The sequence below is a fragment of the Oncorhynchus mykiss genome, chromosome 16 (assembly GCF_057628025.1).
Source record: "Oncorhynchus mykiss isolate SJ-2025 chromosome 16, ASM5762802v1, whole genome shotgun sequence".
In the NCBI taxonomy this organism is placed as follows: domain Eukaryota; kingdom Metazoa; phylum Chordata; class Actinopteri; order Salmoniformes; family Salmonidae; genus Oncorhynchus; species Oncorhynchus mykiss.
Genome location: NC_143037.1, coordinates 68,727,946 through 68,752,500, shown reverse-complemented (window position 1 = coordinate 68,752,500; position 24,555 = coordinate 68,727,946). Strand labels below are relative to the sequence as shown.

The window sequence follows — 24,555 nt, the reverse complement described above, 5'->3', positions numbered from 1 at the left end:
CCCCGATCAACAGCACTGCACCCCCCACAGCAACTCGCCTAAGCCTTCCCCATTTCTCCTTCTCCCAAATGCAGTCAGCTGATGTTCTGAAAGAGCTGCAAAATCTGGACCCCCACAAATCAGTCGGGCTAGAAAATCTGGACCCTTTCTTTCTAAAATGATCTGCCGAAATTGTTGCAACCCCTATTACTAGCCTGTTCAACCTCTCTTTCTGAGATTCCCAAAGATTGGAAAGCAGCTGCGGTCATCTCCCTCTTCAAAGGGGGGGACACTCTTGACCCAAACTGCTACAGACCTATATCTATCCTAACCTGCCATTCTAAGGTCTTCGAAAGCCAAGTTAACAAACAAATTTCCGACCATTTCGAATCCCACCGTACCTTGTCTGCTATGCAATCTGGTTTCAGAGCTGGTCATGGGTGCACCTCAGCCACGCTCAAGATCCTAAACGATATCTTAACTGCCATCGATAAGAACCACATCCTCATCGGAAGACTCAACTGCCTTGGTTTCTCAAATGATTGCCTTGCCTAGTTCACCAACTACTTCTCCGACAGAGTTCAGTATGTCAAATCTGAGGGCCTGTTGTCCGGACCTCTGGCAGTCTCTATGGGGGTGCCACAGGGTTCAATTCTTGGGCCGACTCTCTTCTCTGTATACATCAATGATGTCGCTCTTGCTGCTGGTGAGTCTCTGATCCACCTCTACGCAGACGACACCATTCTGTATACTTATGGCCCTTCTTTGGACACTGTGTTAACAACCCTCCAGACGAGCTTCAATGCCATACAACTCTCCTTCCGTGGCATCCAACTGCTCTTAAATACAAGTAAAACTAAATGCATGCTTTTCAACCGATCGCTGCCTGCACCTGCCCGCCTGTCCAGCATCCCTACTCTGGACAGCTCTTGCTGTCGCTCTTGCTGACTTAGAATATGTGGACAACTATAAATACCTAGGTGTCTGGTTGGACTGTATACTCTTCTTCCAGACTCACATAAAACATCTCCAATCCAAAATTAAATCTAGAATCGGCTTCCTATTTCGCAACAAAGCATCCTTTACCCATGCTGCCAAACATACCCTCGTAAAACTGACCATCTTACCGATCCTCGACATCGGCGATGTCATTTACAAAATAGCCTCCAACACCCTACTCAACAAATTGGATGCAGTCAATCACAGTGCCATCCGTTTTGTCACCAAAGCCCCATACTCGTCGCCAAACCCACTCGCTCCAGGTCATCTACAAGACCCTGCTAGGTAAAGTCCTACCTTATCTGTGCTCGCTGGTCACCATAGCAGCACCCACCCGTAGCACGCGTTCCAGCAGGTATATCTCACTTGTCACCCCCAAAGCCAATTCCTCCTTTGGCTGCTTCTCCTTCCAGTTCTCTGCTGCCATTGACTGGAACGAACTACAAAAATCTCTGAAACTGGAAACACTTACAGTATCTCCCTCCCTAGCTTTAAGCACCAGCTGTCAGAGCAGCTCACAGATCACTGCACCTGTACATAGCCCATCTATAAATAGCCCAAACATCTACCTCTTCCCCTACTGTATTTATTTATTTATGTGGCTCCTTTGCACCCCAGTATTTCTACTTCGCACACTCATCTACTGTCAAATCTACCATTTCAGTGTTTTAATTGTTATATTGTATTTACTTCGCCACCATGGCCTTTTTTTTGCCTTTACCTCCCTTATCTCACCTCATTTGCTCACATTGTATATAGACTTATTTTTCTACTGTATTATTGACTGTATGTTTGTTTTACTCCATGTGTAACTCTGTGTTGTTGTATGTGTCGAACTGCTTTGCTTTATCTTTGCCAGGTCGCAATTGTAAATGAGAACTTGTTCTCAACTTGCCTACCTGGTTAAATAAAGGTGAAATAAAGGTGCATTTGAAGATAGGGTGGTATACAGAAGATAGCCCTATTTGGTAAAAGACCAAGTCCATATTATGGCAAAAACAGCTCAAATGAGCAAAGCGTAATGACGGTCCATCACTACTTTAAGACATGAAGTTCAGTCAATCACGAACATTTTAAGAACTTTGAATGTTTCTTCAAGTGCAGTCGGAAAAACCATCCAGCACTATGATGAAACTGGCTCACATGAGGACTGACACAGGAAAGGAAGACCCAGAGTTACCTCTGCTGCAGAGGATAAGTTCATTGGAGTCACCAGCCCCAGAAATTGCTGCCCAAATAAATGCTTCACAGAGTTCAAGTGACAGACACATTTCAACATCAACTGTTCAGAGGAGACTGCGAGAATCAGGCCATCATGGTCGAATTGCTGCAAAGAAACCACTACTAAAGGACACCAATAAGAAGAAGAGACTTGCTTGGGCCAAGAAACACAAGCAATGAACATTAGACCGGTGGAAATATGTCCTTTGGTCTGATGAGCCCAAATTTGAAACCTCCGTGTCTTTGTGAGATACAGAGTAGGTGAACGGATGATCTCCACATGTGTGGTTCACACCATGAAGCATGGAGGAGGAGGTGTGATGGTGTGGGGGGGCTTTGCTTGTGACACCGTCAGTGATTTATTTAGAATTCAAGGCACACTTAACCAGCATGGCTAACACAGCATTCTGCAGCGATATGCCATCCCGTCTGGTTTGCGCATAGTGGGACTATCATTTGTTTTTTGACAGGACCCAACACATCTGCAGGCTGTGTAAGGACTATTTGACCAAGAAGGAGAATGATGAAGTGCTGCATCAGATGACCTAGCCTCCAGAATCACCCGACCTCAACCCAATTGAGATGGCTTGGGACATGTTGGACGGCAGAATGGAGGAAAAGCAGCCAACAAGTGCTCAGCAGATGTGGGAACTCCTTCAAGACTGTTGGAAAAGCATTCCAGGTGAAGCTGGTTGAGAGAATGCCAAGCATGTGCCAAGCTGTCATCAAGGCAAAGGGTGGCTACTTTAAAGAATATAAAATATAAAATATATATTTGTAACACTTTTTTGGTTACTACATGATTCCATATGTGTTAGTTCATAGTTGTGATGTCTTTAATAGTATTCTACAATGTAGAAAATAGTAAAAATAAAGAAACACCCTTGAATGAGTCGGTGTATACAAACTTTTGACTGGTAGTGTTTATATATATATACAGTATATATATATACATTTTTGTTGTTGTTGATGGTTTTCAAATTCATACCATCTGTATTTCAAAATACCCCGGTATTCGATATACGGTATACCGCTCAAGCATAGCACACACGCAAACAAACACACACACATGCACACACGCACACACCTCTGTAGCCTGTAGCAGCAGATAGATAGAGTGAGCGTCAGACCGAGGTCGTTGTACGGTTGTCCAGGAGACTGAGAGCAGGCTATTGATCCAGTGGGAACTGTGATCAGAAACAAGTGCTCTGTGATTGGGAGCCTCTGGGCTGTGGGGACGCTAATGATCACAATACAATGTGATCACATCCATCCGACCATTGCCAGGATAGCACCAACAAAACACCCAGTGTCAAAACGGAAGCCTCTTAATTTGTCGTTGATGGCAGCTGATTGTAGCTAGCTTAGTATTGTGCGGTCTCTTTCATGAGACCTGAACTAATGTTTGTATCACATCTCGAAATGGGTTCGTTCATGTATTTGTATACATGCATAGACAAAAAGCTTGATCAGATTTGTTGTCTGTTTCATAGGACATCATACACAATGACAAGCAATTCAGGGACATAAGGAAAGACTATTAGTAACAACGGTACGTATGCATGACGTCAATCAGCGACGTTCTCACCAGGATTCCTGGAAGAACGTCTATTTCTGACCAGCCTCTGCTGAGTTCTCAACAACCGGATGTTCCAGTTTTCAGGGGAAATGGAAAGAGAGCCTGTGACGTTAACAAGGTGACACTCCATATTAACTCCTCCTCCACATTTACTGGATTGGTAGAACAGGAAAAGAGCCTCCCCCTTCTCGTCAAAACCAGTATGTATCTAGTTTCAGGCGTTTATTGTTTTACACCTGCTACGTTAGATCCATTTCTGACCCAGCTGGGACACTGTTCCCATGCTTACATCTCATCCCATCATACAATACCATATAACAACCAACTTACAGTCATGCGTGCATACATATCACGTACAGGTAGTGCCAGGAATCCAACCCCCTCTCGGTGTTGCAAGCATCATGCTCTACCAATTGAGCATCAGATTCCCATTTTAGATTGCTATAAGGCCAGTTAGACAAGGAGGCCATCGTGGCTAAGCTACATCATCTCACCATGTGTAGTCTTCAACAAGATTAGGGAGAAAATACAGTTATATAAAAGGCAAACTGACAAATTTCAACAAAACTCCAGGTCCCATAAGTCTAATTCCAAACAGCCTGCCAGAGCAGCATCATTATTGTGCAGTTTTCCTATTTCTGTGACATTCTTCATGGTTCCATGAGAGAGAAAGGAGAGAGGGGTGTGTCACTGGGAAAGGTCAGTCTAAATACGCCAAACAGACAAAAGGTCACATTCAGGTCTACTCATAGACTCCAGCCTCTCCTCCCTCTCTCTTTCTATTTCTATCTCTCTGTCTCTACCTCTCCTGCTGTCTTTCCTACTACCTCTTGTCTCCTACTACTTTTCCCTCCCTCTCTCCATCTCCTCTCCCCCTCTCTCCTTCCCTACCTCCCTCTTCCCCAGATCGGAAGACATATTAATTTTATTGGCTCAGGCCAAAATTACAAATCCTACCGTGCTGCTGCCCTCTCAAAGGTTAAAATCAATTTCACTAACAACCCTCTGTAGTCTGTCTGAAGGTAAATCCTCCTAAACTCCACTTTCCTAAATGGCTGTGCCGCTGTCGACACTCCCCACAGACCTGAATGGGATTTACATTTGGCCTGGTTGTTACAAGACAGCATGTTCCCGTTGTGCACCCCAGTGGGAAATATGATAAAGGTTCAGTCAAATATCAGGATGGATCCTCACAGGGGACTACATATTAAAAAGATTACTACCCCCTCTCACCTATTTCTGTCTCTAAAAATATATATTTTTCCTCTTCCCTCTCTCCCTTATACCCTCTTTCTGCCCCTTACCTATATTATTCTCTCTACCTCCCTTCCTCCCTCCCTCATGATAACCTGCTACTGTCATGGAGTCATTACCACCCACCAACCGGCAGGGGAGAGGGAGAGCGAGAGAGAGTGACAGAGTGACAGAGAGAGAGAGAGCGTGCAGTGTGTTCCAGTGTTTCATGGTCTGTCAGGACAAGCAGTGTCTTGGATAGTTGATACAGTCCAGCATGCTGATATTGTGTGTATTACACCCTATTCAGAGAGAGAGAGAGAGTGACAGAGAGAGACAGAGAGCGAGAGACAGAGAGCGAGAGCGAGAGACAGAGAGACAGAGAGAGAGAGAAAGTGAGAGAGAGAAAGTGAGAAAGTGAGAGAGAGAAAGTGAGAGAGAGAAAGTGAGAAAGTGAGAGAGAGAAAGTGAGAGAGAGAAAGTGAGAAAGTGAGAGAGAGAAAGTGAGAGAGAGGGGAGCTGTGCTCTAAATACCTACTCACCTTCTTCTTTATTGCTCATTGTTGCTGAGGGATTATGTATTTCTGATTATGTCTGGATTATTGTCACACAAACAATACACTGGTAAGATCCACAGCAGTGACAGATGACTGTCTGTCTGGGACACGGAGCTACAGCAGTGACAGATGACTGTCTGTCTGGGACACGGAGCTACAGCAGTGACAGATGACTGTCTGTCTGGGACACGGAGCTACAGCAGTGACAGATGACTGTCTGTCTGGGACACGGAGCTACAGCAGTGACAGATTACTGTCTGTCTGGGACACGGAGCTACAGCAGTGACAGATGACTGTCTGACTGAGACACGGAGCTACAGCAGTGACAGATGACTGTCTGTCTGGGACACGGAGCTACAGCAGTGACAGATGACTGTCTGACTGAGACACGGAGCTATAGCAGTGACAGATGACTGTCTGTCTGGGACACGGAGCTACAGCAGTGACAGATGACTGTCTGTCTGGGACACGGAGCTACAGCAGTGACAGATGACTGTCTGTCTGGGACACGGAGCTACAGCAGTGACAGATGACTGTCTGACTGGGACACGGAGCTACAGCAGTGACAGATGACTGTCTGTCTGGGACACGGAGCTACAGCAGTGACAGATGACTGTCTGACTGGGACACGGAGCTACAGCAGCTCTGGCGGGAAGCTATATACATAGTCATCTTAAACTATACATTCATGTAAATACTACCTCAATTGGCCCGACCAACCTGTGCTCCCGCACATTGGCTAACCGGGCTATCTGCATTGTGTCCCACCACCCGCCAACCCCTCTTTTTACGCTACTGCTACTCTCTGTTCATCATATATGCATAGTCACTTTAACCATACCTACATGTACATGTACATACTACCTCAATAAGCCTGACTAACTGGTGTCTGCATATAGCCTTGCTACTCTTATTTTTGTTGTTTTATTTATTTACTTACCTACCTACACACACACACACACACACACACACACACACACACACACACACACATACCTTTTTCGCACTATTGGTTAGAGCCTGTAAGTAAGCATTTCACTGTAAGGTCTACACCGGTTGTATTCGGCGCACGTGACAAATAAACTTTGATTTGATTTGAAGCTGTGTCACGATACACACGCACTCACACACACCAGCCATCTTCTTCTCACTGTCTGGGTTTAGAGAGCTGTCGCCTTGGGACGGATCTTTATTTATAACACAGAGAGAGAGCGAGAGAGAAAAAAAGAGAGAAAAAGAGAGAGAGAGAGAGAGAGAGTGAGAGAGAGAAAGAGAGAGAGAGAGAGTGAGAGAGAGAAAGAGAGAGAGAGAGAGAGAGAGAGAGAGAGAGAGAGAGAGAGAGAGAGAGAGAGAAAGAGAGAGAGAGAGAGTGAGAGAGAGAAAGAGAGAGAGAGAGAGAGAGAGAGAGAGAGAGAGAGAGAGAGAGAGAGAGAGAGAGAGAGAGAGAGAGAGAGAAATTAGACAAAACACAGGGGCATGACCAGCAACAAGTGAGCAGTAAATGAAATATGGGAGAGCAGATGATATGAGAGTCTGTTGGAACAGAGCAGAACAGAGCAGAGCTGTGAACAACACTCCACTGTGCCCTGGAGCTACGAGACAAGCTGCGCATGGAAGAGAAGACAAAATAAAAACAATGTCTGCATGAACTAGTTTTCCTCTCAATCAATCAAATGAACATAAATGGGAGCAAAACTGAGTTTTCACTCCCTGATTAATATGTGGAGTAATAGATAGAACTATTCTTTATGACAATATACAGCATAACTGATTCTGCTACACTCAATATCCGGTACTATAGGCTACTGTAGTTATGTGAGTACCTTCAAACAACCAAATGAGATTTCTGATTAATTAGAGTGGTATTCTATTTGGCAAAAGCCTCGACCGTGTAACCTACATTAGACAATGTCCTAGTGTATGCACCTACCTCTAATCGCTTTTGTGCACTCACAATCATAGACACCTAACCCAAAAACCCTAATCCCCCTTCCGCTCACTCACGCACGCACACACGCACGCACGCACGCACGCACGCACACACACACACACACACACACACACACACACACACACACACACACACACACACACACACACACACACACACACACAGCAACAGAAGAGCACAACCTGGATCTCAGGTCTCACTCAGGATATGAGCCACCAACATTGTGACCTGTCATTAGAGTACAGCTCACATTGATTGCAGGCCAGGCATCCCTGAGGTACATCTAAGGTAACATTGTGTAAGTCATCGGGTGGGTTCCAAGGCCACATTAGCCCACTGAACTAAAGCTCAACCCACAACTGTATGTTGTTCTGATGTCTTTGCTTGGTAGGATAACTCTGCTAGTAGGATTACTCTGCTTAGTGGGATACCTCTGCTTGGTAGGATTACTCTGCTTAGTGGGATAACTCTGCTTGGTAGGATTACTATGCTTAGTGGGATAACTCTGTTTAGTAGGATAACTCTGCTTGGTATGATAACCCTGCTTGGTAGGATAACTCTGCTTGGTGGGATAACTATGCTTAGTGGGATAACTCTGCTTAGTAGGATAACTCTGCTTAGTAGGATTACTCTGCTTAGTAGGATAACTCTACTTAGTAAGATAACTCTACTTAGTAGGATAACTCTGCTTAGTAGGATAACTCTGCTTGGTAGGATAACTCTACTTAGTAGGATTTCTCTGCTTAGTAGGATAACTCTGCTTAGTAGGATAACTCTACTTAGTAGGATTTCTCTGCTTAGTAGGATTACTCTGCTTAGTAGGATAACTCTACTTAGTAGGATTTATCTGCTTAGTAGGATAACTCTGCTTAGTAGGATTTCTCTGCTTAGTAGGATAACTCTGCTTAGTGGGATAACTCTGCTTAGTAGGATAATCCTGCTTGGTAGGATAACTCTACTTAGTAGGATACCTCTGCTTGGTAGGATAACTCTACTTAGTGGGATACCTCTGCATGGTGGGATAACTCTGCATGGTAGGATAACTCTGCATGGTAGGATAACTCTGCATGGTGGGATAACTCTGCTTGGTAGGATAACTCTACATGGTGGGATAACTCTGCATGGTGGGATAACTCTGCATGGTAGGATACCTCTGCATGGTAGGATACCTCTGCATGGTGGGATAACTGCATGGTGGGATAACTCTGCATGGTGGGATAACTCTGCATGGTGGGATAACTCTGCATGGTAGGATAACTCTGCATGGTGGGATAACTCTGCATGGTGGGATAACTCTGCATGATGGGATAACTCTGCATGGTAGGATAACTCTGCATGGTGGGATAACTCTGCATGATGGGATAACTCTGCATAGTAGGATAACTCTGCATGGTGGGATAACTCTGCATGGTGGGATAACTCTGCATGATGGGATAACTTTGCATGGTAGGATACCTCTGCATGGTGGGATAACTCTGCATGGTGGGATAACTCTGCATGGTAGGATAACTCTGCATGGTAGGATAACTCTGCATGGTGGGATAACTCTGCATGGTAGGATAACTCTGCATGGTGGGATAACTCTGCTTGGTAGGATAACTCTGCATGGTGGGATAACTCTGCATGGTGGGATAACTCTGCATGGTAGGATAACTCTGCATGGTGGGATAACTGCATGGTGGGATAACTCTGCATGGTGGGATAACTCTGCATGGTAGGATACCTCTGCATGGTAGGATACCTCTGCATGGTAGGATAACTCTAATTGGTAGGATAACTCTACTTAGTAGGATTTCTCTGCTTAGTAGGATTACTCTGCTTAGTAGGATAACTCTACTTAGTAGGATTTCTCTGCTTAGTAGGATAACTCTGCTTAGTAGGATTTCTCTGCTTAGTAGGATAACTCTGCTTAGTGGGATAACTCTGCTTAGTAGGATAATCCTGCTTGGTAGGATAACTCTACTTAGTAGGATAACTCTGCTTGGTAGGATAACTCTACTTAGTGGGATACCTCTGCATGGTGGGATAACTCTGCATGGTAGGATAACTCTGCATGGTAGGATAACTCTGCATGGTGGGATAACTCTGCTTGGTAGGATAACTCTACATGGTGGGATAACTCTGCATGGTGGGATAACTCTGCATGGTAGGATAACTCTGCATGGTAGGATAACTCTGCATGGTGGGATAACTCTGCATGGTGGGATAACTCTGCATGGTTGGATAACTCTGCATGGTGGGATAACTCTGCATGGTAGGATAACTCTGCATGGTGGGATAACTCTGCATGGTGGGATAACTCTGCATGATGGGATAACTCTGCATGGTAGGATAACTCTGCATGGTGGGATAACTCTGCATGATGGGATAACTCTGCATGGTGGGATAACTCTGCATGGTGGGATACCTCTGCATGGTGGGATAACTCTGCATGATGGGATAACTTTGCATGGTAGGATAACTCTGCAAGGTGGGATAACTCTGCATGGTGGGATAACTCTGCATGGTAGGATAACTCTGCATGGTAGGATAACTCTGCATGGTAGGATAACTCTGCATGGTGGGATAACTGCATGGTAGGATAACTCTGCATGGTGGGATAACTCTGCATGGTAGGATAACTCTGCATGGTGGGATACCTCTGCATGGTAGGATACCTCTGCATGGTGGGATAACTCTGCATGGTGGGATAACTCTGCATGGTGGGATAACTCTGCATGGTAGGATAACTCTGCATGGTAGGATACCTCTGCATGGTGGGATAACTCTGCTTGGTGGGATAACTCTGCTTGGTAGGATAACGCTGCATGGTAGGATACCTCTGCATGGTGGGATAACTCTGCTTGGTATGATAACTCTGCATGGTAGGATACCTCTGCATGGTAGGATACCTCTGCATGGTGGGATAACTGCATGGTGGGATAACTCTGCATGGTGGGATAACTCTGCATGGTGGGATAACTCTGCATGGTAGGATAACTCTGCATGGTGGGATAACTCTGCATGGTGGGATAACTCTGCATGATGGGATAACTCTGCATGGTAGGATAACTCTGCATGGTGGGATAACTCTGCATGATGGGATAACTCTGCATAGTAGGATAACTCTGCATGGTGGGATAACTCTGCATGGTGGGATAACTCTGCATGATGGGATAACTTTGCATGGTAGGATACCTCTGCATGGTGGGATAACTCTGCATGGTGGGATAACTCTGCATGGTAGGATAACTCTGCATGGTAGGATAACTCTGCATGGTGGGATAACTCTGCATGGTAGGATAACTCTGCATGGTGGGATAACTCTGCTTGGTAGGATAACTCTGCATGGTGGGATAACTCTGCATGGTGGGATAACTCTGCATGGTGGGATAACTGCATGGTGGGATAACTCTGCATGGTGGGATAACTCTGCATGGTAGGATACCTCTGCATGGTAGGATACCTCTGCATGGTAGGATAACTCTAATTGGTAGGATAACTCTACTTAGTAGGATTTCTCTGCTTAGTAGGATTACTCTGCTTAGTAGGATAACTCTACTTAGTAGGATTTCTCTGCTTAGTAGGATAACTCTGCTTAGTAGGATTTCTCTGCTTAGTAGGATAACTCTGCTTAGTGGGATAACTCTGCTTAGTAGGATAATCCTGCTTGGTAGGATAACTCTACTTAGTAGGATAACTCTGCTTGGTAGGATAACTCTACTTAGTGGGATACCTCTGCATGGTGGGATAACTCTGCATGGTAGGATAACTCTGCATGGTAGGATAACTCTGCATGGTGGGATAACTCTGCTTGGTAGGATAACTCTACATGGTGGGATAACTCTGCATGGTGGGATAACTCTGCATGGTAGGATAACTCTGCATGGTAGGATAACTCTGCATGGTGGGATAACTCTGCATGGTGGGATAACTCTGCATGGTTGGATAACTCTGCATGGTGGGATAACTCTGCATGGTAGGATAACTCTGCATGGTGGGATAACTCTGCATGGTGGGATAACTCTGCATGATGGGATAACTCTGCATGGTAGGATAACTCTACATGGTGGGATAACTCTGCTTAGTAGGATTTCTCTGCTTAGTAGGATAACTCTGCTTAGTGGGATAACTCTGCTTAGTAGGATAATCCTGCTTGGTAGGATAACTCTACTTAGTAGGATAACTCTGCTTGGTAGGATAACTCTACTTAGTGGGATACCTCTGCATGGTGGGATAACTCTGCATGGTAGGATAACTCTGCATGGTAGGATAACTCTGCATGGTGGGATAACTCTGCTTGGTAGGATAACTCTACATGGTGGGATAACTCTGCATGGTGGGATAACTCTGCATGGTAGGATAACTCTGCATGGTAGGATAACTCTGCATGGTGGGATAACTCTGCATGGTGGGATAACTCTGCATGGTTGGATAACTCTGCATGGTGGGATAACTCTGCATGGTAGGATAACTCTGCATGGTGGGATAACTCTGCATGGTGGGATAACTCTGCATGATGGGATAACTCTGCATGGTAGGATAACTCTGCATGGTGGGATAACTCTGCATGATGGGATAACTCTGCATGGTGGGATAACTCTGCATGGTGGGATAACTCTGCATGGTGGGATAACTCTGCATGATGGGATAACTTTGCATGGTAGGATAACTCTGCAAGGTGGGATAACTCTGCATGGTGGGATAACTCTGCATGGTAGGATAACTCTGCATGGTAGGATAACTCTGCATGGTAGGATAACTCTGCATGGTGGGATAACTGCATGGTAGGATAACTCTGCATGGTGGGATAACTCTGCATGGTAGGATAACTCTGCATGGTGGGATACCTCTGCATGGTAGGATACCTCTGCATGGTGGGATAACTCTGCATGGTGGGATAACTCTGCATGGTGGGATAACTCTGCATGATGGGATAACTCTGCATGGTGGGATAACTCTGCATGGTGGGATAACTCTGCATGGTAGGATAACTCTGCATGGTAGGATACCTCTGCATGGTGGGATAACTCTGCTTGGTGGGATAACTCTGCTTGGTAGGATAACGCTGCATGGTAGGATACCTCTGCATGGTGGGATAACTCTGCTTGGTATGATAACTCTGCATGGTAGGATAACTCTGCATGGTATGATAACTCTGCATGGTGGGATAACAGCAAATCCACTCTGTGACAGTGGCTACAGTACGACCCTGCTAACAGCATATCCTCAATGACAGAGTGTCAGCGTGAGTGACAGGGGATGACTGGCTGTCTTATGGGAGGTTGCCAGGAGCTCCAAACCCAACCAATGAGTTACTGCTACCCTTTTATCACCTCTGTGGCTCTGTCTATGGCTCTCTGTCTGTGGCCTGTCTATGGCTCTCTGTCTGTGGCCTGTCTATGGCTCTCTGTCTGTGGCCTGTCTATGGCTCTCTGTCTGTGGCCTGTCTATGGCTCTCTGTCTGTGGCCTGTCTATGGCTCTCTGTCTGTGAAATGTCGATGGTTCTATGTCTGTGGCCTGTTTATGTCTCTGTCTAGTTGTCTGTGGCCTGTCTATGGCATGTCTATGGCTACCTGTCTATGTGGCTCTGTCTATGGCTTGGACAGGGTCTGTCTGGGTCTGTCTAGTGCTCTTGTCTACGGCTGTGAAATTTAAGAGGACAGAACAATTTGTCAGCCTCTCCCTCAGTCTGACTCACACATTGACTCAAACACACTCTCACACTCGCTCATACAACACATCATCATCTGGCCTAATGGGCGGCAGTGGCACTGCGACAGGCCCGTGTGTGTGTGTGTGTGTGTGTGTGTGTGTGTGTGTGTGTGTGTGTGTGTGTGTGTGTTAGGGTTATGCGATGTCAACCTTTGTCCTATCGTGATATTTACTCATAAAACATTTATGTGTGTGTGTGGACAAAACATTATTATTTTTTTTTAATTGCATGGATGAATTGGACAAATCATGACGAAAGATAATGTTGCTGATAGCCTGGGGATAGACTCATTTTTTCTAATATCCCTTTCTGGTGGTGCTTCAGCATAAAACAGGTGTGTGTACGTCTGTGTCTGTGTGGCCCGCACAAGACGGAGCAAAGTGACGGTCAACCGATGACGAACGGGCTGCTGTCTTACTGTAGTGAGTTAGGATAAATCATTGGCTGGATAGAAGCTAAATCTACCATCTTCAGAACTGGATAATAATTGCTTCTGTCATAAAGATGTGATTGAGAATAGCCTATGGCTAGGCCTATATTTTTGTTCTTTTTGAAAGCGGCAACTTTAGGAAACTCCCTTCTTAGCCTATCTGAATATTTGGGAAATAATCTACTGTTCATAACTGTTACTGTCTTAAAACTTTTCTGATGGGTCCAGTAGGAGGATTGGCCATTTCCTGTTCAACCTAGCATGGAGGGATCATTTATTTTTTAATAAGCTTAAAAGCCCAGTACAGTCAAAAATGCGATTTCCTGTGTTTTATATATATTTCCACACTATGATATATCTCATTGTTGCCCAAAAATGATTTGATATAGAGATAAAAACAGCTGCATTGGACCTTGAGTATCTCATATATGTATAATGTGTATACAGATGAAGTAGGAAGTTTACATACACTTAGGTTGGAGTCATTTAAACTAGTTTTTCAACAACTCCACACATTTCCTGTTAACAAACTATAGTTTTGGCAAGTCGGTTAGGACATCTACTTTGTGCATGACACAAGTCATTTTTCCAACAATTGTTTACAGACAGATTATTTCACTTATAATTCACTGTATCACAATTCCAGTGGGTCAGAAGTTTACATACACTAAGTTGACTGTGCCTTTAAAGAGCTTGGAAAATTCCAGAAAATGACGTCATGGATAATAATTGCTTCAATTGCCTCATCCTCCTTTTTTAATAGTGTTTGTTCAATCTGTCATAACGATGTGATTGAGAATAGCCTATGGCTTCTGATAGGCTAATTGACATCATTTGAGTCAATTGGAGGTGTGGCTGTATTTCAAGGTCTACCTTCAAACTCAGTGCCTCTTTGCTTGACATCATGGGAAGATCAAAATAAATCAGCCAAGACCTCAGAAAAGAAATTGTAGACCTCCACAAGTCTGGTTCATCCTTGGGAGCAATTTCCAAATGCCTGAAGTTACTACGTTCATCTGTATAAACAATGGCACGCAAGTATAAACACCATGGGACCACGCAGCCGTCATACCGCTCAGGAAGGAGACGCGTTCTGTCTCCTAGAGATGAACGTACTTTGGTGGGAAAGTGCAAATCAATCCCAGAACAACAGCAAAGGACCTTGTGAAGATGCTGGAGGAGACAGGTACAAAAGTATCTATAACCACAGTAAAACGAGTCCTATATCGACATAACCTGAAAGGCCGCTCAGCAAGGAAGCAGCCACTGCTCCAAAACCGCCATAAAAAAGCCAGACTATGGTTTGCAACTGCACATGGGGACAAAGATCGTACTTTTTGGAGAAATGTCCTCTGGTCCGATGAAACAAAAATGGAACTGTTTGGCTATAATGACCATCGTTATGTTTGGAGGAAAAGGGGGAGGCTTGCAAGCCCCAACCATGAAGCACAGGGGTGGCAGCATCATGTTTTGGGGGTGCTTTGCTGCAGTTGGGACTGATGCACTTAACAAAATAGATGGCATCACGAGGTAGGAAAATTATGTGGATATAATGAAGCAACATCTCAAGAAATCAGTCAGGAAGTTAAAGATTTGTCGCAAAGGGGTCTTCCAAATGGACAACGACCCCAAGCATACTTCCAAAGTTGAGCAAAATGGCTTAAGGACAACAAAGTCAAGGTATTGGAGTGGCCATCACAAAGCCCTGACCTCAATCCTATAGAAAATTTGTGGGCAGAACTGTAAAAGCGTGTGCGAGCAAGGAGGCCTACAAACCTGACTCAGTTACACCAGCTCTGTCAGGAGGAATGGGCTAAAATTCACCCAACTTATTGTGGGAGGCTACCCAAAACATTTGACCCACATTAAACAATTTAAAGGCAAAGCTACCAAATCCTAATTGAGTGTAATGTAAACTACTGACCCACTGGGAATGTGATGAAAGAAATAAAATCTGAAATAAATAATTCTCTCTCCTATTATTCTGACATTTCTCATTTTTAGAATAAAGTGGTGATCCTAACTGACCAAAGACAGGGAATTTTTACTAGGATTAAATGTCAGGATTTGTGAAAAACTGAGTTTAAATGTATTTGGCTAAAGTGTATGTAAACTTCCGACTTCAACTGTATACAGTACCAGTCAAAAGTTTGGACAGTCACTTTATTTTTACTATTTTCTACATTGTAGAATAATAGTGAGGACATTGAAACTGTGAAATAACACATATGGAATCATGTAGTAACCAAAAAAGTTTTTAACAAATCAAAATAGATTTTATAGTTGAGATTCTTCAAAGTAGCCACCTTCTGCCTTGATGACAGCTTTGCACATGCTTGTGGCATTCTCTCAACCAACTTCACCTGGAATGCTTTCCAACAGTCTTGAAGGAGTTCCCACATTTACTGAGCACTTGTTGGCTGCTTTTCCTCCACTCTGCGGTCGAACTTATCCCAAGCCATCTCAATTGGGTAGAGGTCGGGTGATTCTGGAGGCTAGGTCATCTGATGCAGCACTCCATCATTCTCCTTCTTGGTCAAATAGCCCTTACACAGCCTGCAGGTGTTGAGGTCGGGCGATTATGGAGGCCTAGTCTCTTGGCATTCTCTCAACCAGCTTCATGAGGTAGTCACCTGGAATGCATTTTAATTTACAGGAGGAATTTCTTTCCTTCTAATGCTTTTTAGCCAAAGAGTTGTGTGTGCTGTGACAAGGTAGGGATGGTATACAGAAGATAGCCCTATTTGGTGAAAGACCAAGTCCATATTATGACAAGAAAAGCTCAAATAAGCAAAGAGAAATGACAGTCCATCATTACTTTAAGACATGAATGTTAGTTAATCCGGAACATTTTAAGAACTTTGAAAGTCGCAAAAACCATCAAGCGCTATGATGAAACTGGCTTTCATAAGGACCGACACAGGACAGGAAGACCCAGAATTACCTCTGCCTCAGAGGATACGTTCATTAGAGTTAACTGCACCTCAGATTGCAGCCCAAATAAATGCTTCACAGAGTTCAAGTAACAGACACATCTCAACATCAACTGTTCAGAGGAGACTGCGTGAATCAGGCCTGAGGCGAAACGCCATGCCATCCTGGTTTGCGCTCAGTGCGACTGTCATTTGCTTTTCAACAGGACAATGACCAAAACACACATCCAGGCTGTGTAAAGGCTATTTGACCAAGAAGGAGAGTGATGGTGCTGCATCAGATGACCTGGCCTACACAATCACCCAACCTCAACCCAATTGAGCGTTGATGCAGCGACTGTTGGATCAGCGACCGTTAGCAACCGTTGGAGCAGCGACCGTTGGAGCAGCGACTGTTGGAGCAGCGACTGTTGGATCAGTGACCGCTCTATCAATGACCTTTGGAGCAGCGACCGTTGGAGCAGCGACCGTTGCATCAGCGACTGTTAATGACCAGTGGAGCAGCGACCATTAGCAACTGTTGGAGCAGCGACCATTGGAGCAGCGACCGTTGGAGCAGTGACCATTGGAGCAGCGACCGTTGGAGCAGCGACCGTTGGAGCAGCGACCATTAGCAACTGTTGGAGCAGCGACCGTTGGAGCAGCGACCGTTGCATCAGCGACTGTTAATGACCAGTGGAGCAGCGACCATTAGCAACTGTTGGAGCAGCGACCGTTGGAGCAGCGACCGTTGCATCAGCGACTGTTAATGACCAGTGGAGCAGCGAGCATTAGCAACTGTTGGAGCAGCGACCATTGGAGCAGTGAGAGTCTGATGAGGAACGGGCTGTCTTAACGTAGTGAGTTAGGTCATACATCGTGGGCTGGATAGACGCAATCTATCTACTGTCTTCACAACTGGTCATTGATTTATTTGCCTCATAAAATAACAGTAAATAAATAATATTGTTTATATTGCTGCGATTTAGAATAGCCTATGTCTAGGCAAGGCTAGTCTTTCATTCTTGTTATTTTTGAAAGCGGCAACTTTAGGACAATTTCTCAGGCTAGAATGTTTGGGAAATAAGATAGACTACTGTTCATAATTTTAACTTTGTATTAAAGCTTTTACAATAGGCCTAGTAGGAGGATTGGTTATTAGCCATTAGGTTTTCAAACTCGCATGGAGGGATTATCCCGACCTGGATGGATCATTTATTTCTTAATAAGCTTAAACTTGATTCAACTTGTCATTTGATTTTAGTTTAGGCTTCAGATATTGTTTGTTCGCTCTCATTATTAGTCCCCTGACAAATGTTTTAGGCTATTTAAAAAACGTATTGATATGGAACTCGGTTAGATTCATTGTTTGATCGGGAGAAAACCATGCATAAAATGATAAAAGTGTAACCTATAGCCCAAAGTCATATTTCTATCGAATGGAGAGAAAAGCTCAATTACAGTGCATTTCGAAAGTACTCAGACCCCTTCACTTTTTCCAAATTTTGTTACGTTACAGCCTTATTCTAAAATGAATTCCATAATTTTTTTTCACCTCACCAATCTACACACAATACCCCATAATTACAAAGGAAAATCAGATTTTTAGAATTTTGCAAATTTATCAATTAAAAAAACAGAAATACCTTATTTAAATTCAATTGATTGGACATGAATTGCAAAGACACACATCTGTATATATATGGTCCCACAGTTGACAGTGAATGTCAGAGCAAAAACCAAGCCATGAGGTCGAAGGAATTGTTTATAGAGCTCCGAGACAGGACTGTGTTGAGGCACAGATCTGGGGAAGGGTACCAAAACTGTTCTGCTGCATTTAAGGTCCCCAAGAACCCAGTGGCCTCCATCATTCTTAAATGGAAGAAGTTTGAAACCACCTAGACTCTTCCTAGAGCTGGCCGCCCTGACAAACTGAGCAATCGGGGGAGAAGGGCCTTGGTCAGGGTGGTGAGCAAGAACCTGGTGGTCACTTTGACAGAGCTCCAGAGTTCCTCTGTGGAGATGGGAGAACCTTCCAGAAGGACAACAATCTCTGCAGCACTCCACTAATCAGGTCTTTATGGTAGAGTGTCCAGATGGAAGCCACTCCTCAGTAAAAGGCACATGACAGCCCGCTTGGAGTTTGCCAAAAGGCACCTAAAGGACTCTCAGACCATCTGAGGAAACCAACATTGAACGCTTTGGACTGAATACCAAGCTTCGCGTCTGGAGGAAACCAGGGACGGCTCATTAATACGGTAAAGCATGGTGGTGGCAGCATCATGCTGTAGGGATGTTTTTCAGTGGCAGGGACTGGGAGACTAGTCAGGATCGAGGGAAAGATGTACGGAGAAAAGTACAGCGAGATCCTTGATGAGAACCTGCTCCAGAGCCCTCAGGACCTCAGACTGGGGCAAAGGGTCACCTTCCAACAGGACAAAGACCGTAAGCACACAGCCACGACAACACAGGAGTGGCTTCGGAGCAAGTCTCTGAATGTCCTTGAGTGGCCCAGCCAGAGCCTGGAATTGAACCCGATCAAACATCTCTGGAGAGACCTGAATATAGCTGTGCAGTGACGCTCCCCATCCAACCTGACAGAGCTTGAGAGGATCTGCAGAGAAGAATGGGAAAAACTCCCCAAATACTGATGTGCCAAGCTTGTAGCGTCATACCCAAGAAGACTCAAGGCTGTAATTGCTGCCAAAGGTAATTCAACAAAGTACTGAGTAAAGGGTCTGAATACTTAAGTAAATGTAATATTGCAGTTTTTCCATTTGAATACATTTGCAAACATTTCTAAAAACCTGTTTTTGCTTTGTCATTATGGGGTACTGTGTGTAGATTGATGAGGGGAAAAAACGATTTAATCAATTTTAGAATAAGGCTGTAACATAACAAAATGTGGAAAAAGTCAAGGTGTCTGAATACTTTCTGATGCACTGTAGGTAATTTTTTTAACAGCTAGACACAAGATAGTTAAACAGTGTCCATAAAAAAATATATAATAATAGGTTTAAGCTATAGCCCAAGGCCCATGCAGAGAGAGAGAGATTAACAATATTTCATGACTGGACATTTTGCGTTGATTTGGTGAAATGCTCCGCTCTGTCTGGCCTACATTCCTCTCTTGCGTTGTGTATATAACATATTTATTGAAATAGGCTACAGCAAATAGGAATAGGCTTATTACTCAGAATGTCACTTGTGTGCTGCCATGATGCGCAGTGCCAGTCAAGTGCACATCACGATGTCGTCACCATCGACGATGGCTGTCAATCATCATTGATAGACGATGCTATTGTAATATCGCCCAACCCTACTCTACTGTACCTTTTCCCCTTTTTCCATCCACTTCAATATCAGTCTCTCTCTCTCCTTCTATCTCTAATCTCTATCCCTCCCTCTCTCTTTCTCTGATATCCTTCCTCCCTCTTTCCCTCACTCCTCCCCCCTCTCTCTCCCCTCAGCAGTCCTCTGGGCTCTCTCCCACAGGTAGTGTGTAAAGAGCAGACAGTAGCGTTGGCAGAGGCATTACTGTAAAAGAACAGGACATCTCCACTGCCACTCTCTCTGCCCTAGTGTTCGATGAGGAGATACAGAGAGGACAACATTTGGAACAGTATGACAGTGTGCCTTTGTGCCAATGTTCTGGATCCATCATGAGGTACAATATTCCCCTGTACTCATGGCAGTGACGTTACAACCATGGCATGAACAGACAGGACGTATTACCCCTGCCTGCTTTGTGTTGTGTTGTCTAGGTGAAATCCATCCATCCATTTCCAGCACAGATAAAGAAATACACAGATAGAAAAGCAGACAACACGCACACGCACAAAAACAGATGCTTTTCCCCTTACCCAAGTGTCGTCATAGTAACGATGGTGTACCAGAATGAGGCTGGGATGCTGGTGAACTTGCTCGACGTGGAACCTTTCTCGGCGTAGAACATAACGGTAGCGAAGATGATAATGGCCATGGTGAGGGAGAAGAGGAGGAAGCCCAGCTCTGAGGCGCAGCTCTTCAGCGTGTACCCCAGGATGCGCAGCCCTTGAGAGTGACGGGAGAACTTGAAGATACGGAAGACCCGGAAGACCCGGAGCGTGACGAAGGCCCCGCTCACATCCTCGTTGTCTGTCATCACCAAGCCAATGTAGTAGGGCAAGATGGCCACCACGTCGATGATGCTCATCACGCTGCGCATAAAGCGGTAGCGGCTTGGCGCAGCAAACAGTCTCATGAGGTACTCTACTGTGAAGATGAGGACGCAGGCCGTGTCCATGCAGAAGAAGGCTACTGTGTAGCGATCGCCGCACGTCACCTCTTTGGTGTTAGGGGTGGCACCGCAAGGCACCGTCTCCACCACGTTGGTGAGGACTGAGATGGCGATGAAGAAGCCGGTGACGTAGTAGAACACCAGGGCCATGGTGGAGGTGTGAGGGTTCTCGAAGGCCCTCCACATGGTCTCTCTGAACGTCATATTGGGAAGCTTGGCATCTTTCTTGTCCTCGTCATCGTCCATCAGTCTCTCTTGGTTCTCACGCCTACGGTCCTTGTACTCTTCGTAGCAGCAGTCTCCGATGATCTCAGGAATGATCCCAAAGAAGGACAGCTCTTCGTCGTAGGACGTGATGCACTCGGAGCGAGGGTAATGCAGCTTGCCCGTGCGATAGAAGTTGAGAACAGCGCGGAACACATCCGCGTCTCGGTCAAAAAAGTATTCTTTGGTCTCCTCATTGTAGAAAAACTCTTTCTCTGAACTGCCCAGTAAGGTGTCGGGATATCTATCTAGCGTGTTCCGCCAGGTCTCAAATCGGCGTCCACTTACATTGAGGACAATGAGCTCGTCTGCGCGTTTGTTCTTCTCTGTGGGGGCGATGGGCATGGGCATGTTGGCCACGGGCATCCAGCCAATAGCAGCAGCACGGGCGAAGGGCAGCCACGCCGCTACTCCCGACGCCATGGTGAGTCTGGCTTGGGGCGAGGACAGGGACAAGTCCACCAGCACCTTCACAACCAGCTTGGCTTCAGCTCACTCACCATCTGGAGAGAGGCAGGGGTGGGGGAAGACTGTGGTGGAGGGGTGAGAGAGAGGGGAAAGGTGGGAAGGGGAGACAGCAGGGGTTAGGGAAGACAGCAGGAAAGATGGGAGGGGGAGACAGAGAGGGAGAGGTGGGAGAGAGAGACAGTGGGGGAAGGTGGGAGGGGAAGAGAGAGGGAGAGGTGGGAGAAGCAGGAGAGGCGGGAGAGGAGGATGATGGAGAGAGTAGTGAGTGTGTGTGTGAGAGAGAGAGAGAGAGAGAGAGAGAGAGAGAGAGAGAGATAAATGGATGCATTTTGATTAAAAAACGACATTGTTTTTAAAATGTAAATGAACAAGGTAGTGTCAAGGTGAAATAGTAGGGTAGTATAAATGTAAAACATAGAAAATATGCATACCAACTTCATTATACGAAACCACAATTCCATGTAATAGACACCAACTAGCTGGAAAGAGTACATTACTTCCAATAGGAATAACCCTACAGTATCTTAATCTGATCATGATACGTGTAATTTAAGCCTAGGGCATATTGCAATATCCTTTAAAGATCCATTCCCCATAATTACTCTGATGTAATATAAGAAATGGAAATAGCATGTACTTTTTCCCTCTATTGGGTTACAGGGTTTGCTCTTCTGTGCATGATACAAATATAATAGCCAGATAGGATTGTTCAGGATCTTCCTGCTCGCTCTTTCCAAGTCATGGGAGGTTTCACATTCATAACAAATCATATTTTCTCCTTCACAGCTTGGCAGACCAAGACATAGCCTACAGTTTTTTTTAAAACAGTGCGTAGTTCTAATTCAGTGGCCTAAATTCTAGTAGAACCCGTTGTTAAAGACGGCTCCGAGGTGCAGCCCGCGGACTGGCAGTCAAGTTGTTCAGTACCTGTTGAGTCAAAACTAACAGAACATTTCCAAAGGGTGTGCAACCCATTGTTTCCTTTGGAGGAATAGCCAGTGGCTAAATAAATGGATACCTTGTCATCTCGAATTTAGGTTCTACTGACATTGTTGTATTTGCCCCTCAATTTCTCAGTTTGAAAAAATGTATCCATCTATATAGACAAACATAACCAAGCCCTATAAAATGGCCTACGACTTTGACAGTTCTCTCAGAATCGAAAGCTTGGCTGTCATTTGGCTGCATTAGTGTTATGAGAATACAGATGCTGCCTTGCTGAAGCAAACTAAACCAATTCTTACATAAACATCAATCATTTAGGTTTCTGTTCATGGTAATACAATACACTTACCCATGCACATTTCTGCATCCACAAAAATAAGAGCTTTTCCTGGGGCTAACTACTTGTAGAGCAGCTGTTGCGCCGTAGGTTGGTTACCTTTTAGAATGTCCCTCAGAATCCACATATGAAGTTGAAATAAAAGGAGAATAACATAGCAGGATGCGATTTGACAATAATTGTAAGCGAAAGCACTGGAGTTTAAAACATCTGTCCAACGTTTTTCATTCAGTTTCCATTGCGAGAAAGAGGGGATAATCCCACTACTCCGACGCAAGGCTTTCGCTCCACCGCCTCTGCTGTGGGAAGCGGTAAACTACACTGAGGATCGCTCTCCTTCTAGCACATTTTAGAGTGCTGGACAGGGGTAGGATTATCTTTCTCCGTTATCTCACTCTAATAAACGCCCCATATCTGATTCTCTCTCTCTCGGTCTTGCTTCATCTCTCTTGCTTTCCCTCTCTCTCTCTCCCTCTCTCTCTCTGTCTGTCTCTCTCTCTATTTCTCCGTCACTCCTTCTATTTATTTCCCCGACTGCTCGTTCTAGCGGTTAAATTGTCGGTTTGCCTCCGTGTGCAGCCGAGGACAGCGGGAAGAGAGAAACGCTTCGCAGCAGTGTCCGCTTTTTACTAAAAGCGCGGCAGGAAACCAATAGCCTTGGGACTCAAAACGAGGCATCAAGAAGGACAAGGTTAACAATTTCACGGATGAAAAAGAGAACATTTAAATTATTTGATCTTCATCCTCTTCCACTTGTTTCGTTTTTCAAATGGGCTCTGGTTGTATCACTCTTTTTGTTTTTATTTCCACCTATCAGAAGGCTATAGATGAGGGAATACTATAGGCTAGGCTACTGAAATCAAGTCAAGTCTCACACTATGGGTTTTGTAATAATTGCCTTTCTTCCAATGACGCAGTGAACTGTTAAACAAGACACATATATGGACGTACCAAGGGAACATTTGAAACATAAATAAATGCCTGGACCTCATAATACCTGATAATACAAGGCCATTAATCAGCTATTTTCAGGGGCATATTCTCTCCTCTCAGAACAACAATCATAGGTTTGACATATAGAGCAGGCACGTGCACAGATAGCCCTCTACATGCCCCTTTGCCCATCGTCTCTAAAGGGTTCCGAATTCTTGTTCAGAACCCACTGCCTGCTAGTCGTCGTGAAGTTCGCCACCCCCACCCCGTCCGTTGGTTGCACCTGTTGATCTGCCCTGTATGGAGCTCGGTTGTGCATGTTTCCCAGTCTTCACTGTACAGAGATTGCGCGCGCCCGGTATCCAAACATGCAGGTCGAGTGTGTGGAGCTAGCTATCTAGTTTAAATATCAACAGTACTGCCACCGCAGCATAACGTTTGATTAACACTTGATTTAGACTACATAATAATCACTATTTGGTCTGGTTCCTGCATTGTGAGGCACTATTTGTCAACCAAGGGTGTTTTGGTTTGACTCACATGAACATGGATTCTAAAGCTACGCGGGATACACATGAAAGTGATATTTTAGAACGTAAATGTACACACGTTGTGTTTTCAGGTTGTGAGTGTGTGATATGGAGGTTATAGAAAAGTTTACTTCAACATTTATAAAGAAAAACGTGTATAAACAATAGCAGCTATGTTGACACGACCATGTTGATTTGAGCCATGCTGTTGGAAAACCACTAGTGTCCGACCTTCGGCTGTC

At 44.8% G+C, this 24,555-nt stretch overlaps 1 protein-coding gene across 2 annotated transcripts in view; it reads right to left on the bottom strand.

Moving 5' to 3' along the window:
- Positions 1–23,716, bottom strand: part of LOC110492564 (A-type voltage-gated potassium channel KCND3) — a 302,307-nt gene extending 278,591 nt beyond the window's left edge. For both annotated transcript variants that reach the window (XM_036947565.2, XM_036947566.2), the window contains exons 1-2: positions 22,863–23,716; positions 20,421–21,630 (exon numbers count right to left, since the gene is read on the bottom strand). In XM_036947565.2, the coding sequence (XP_036803460.1) occupies positions 20,421–21,523 (1,103 nt within the window). In that variant the 5' untranslated portion in view covers positions 21,524–21,630; positions 22,863–23,716. The remainder of the gene's footprint in view (positions 1–20,420; positions 21,631–22,862) is intronic.
- Between the last annotated feature and the right edge of the window lie 839 nt (positions 23,717–24,555).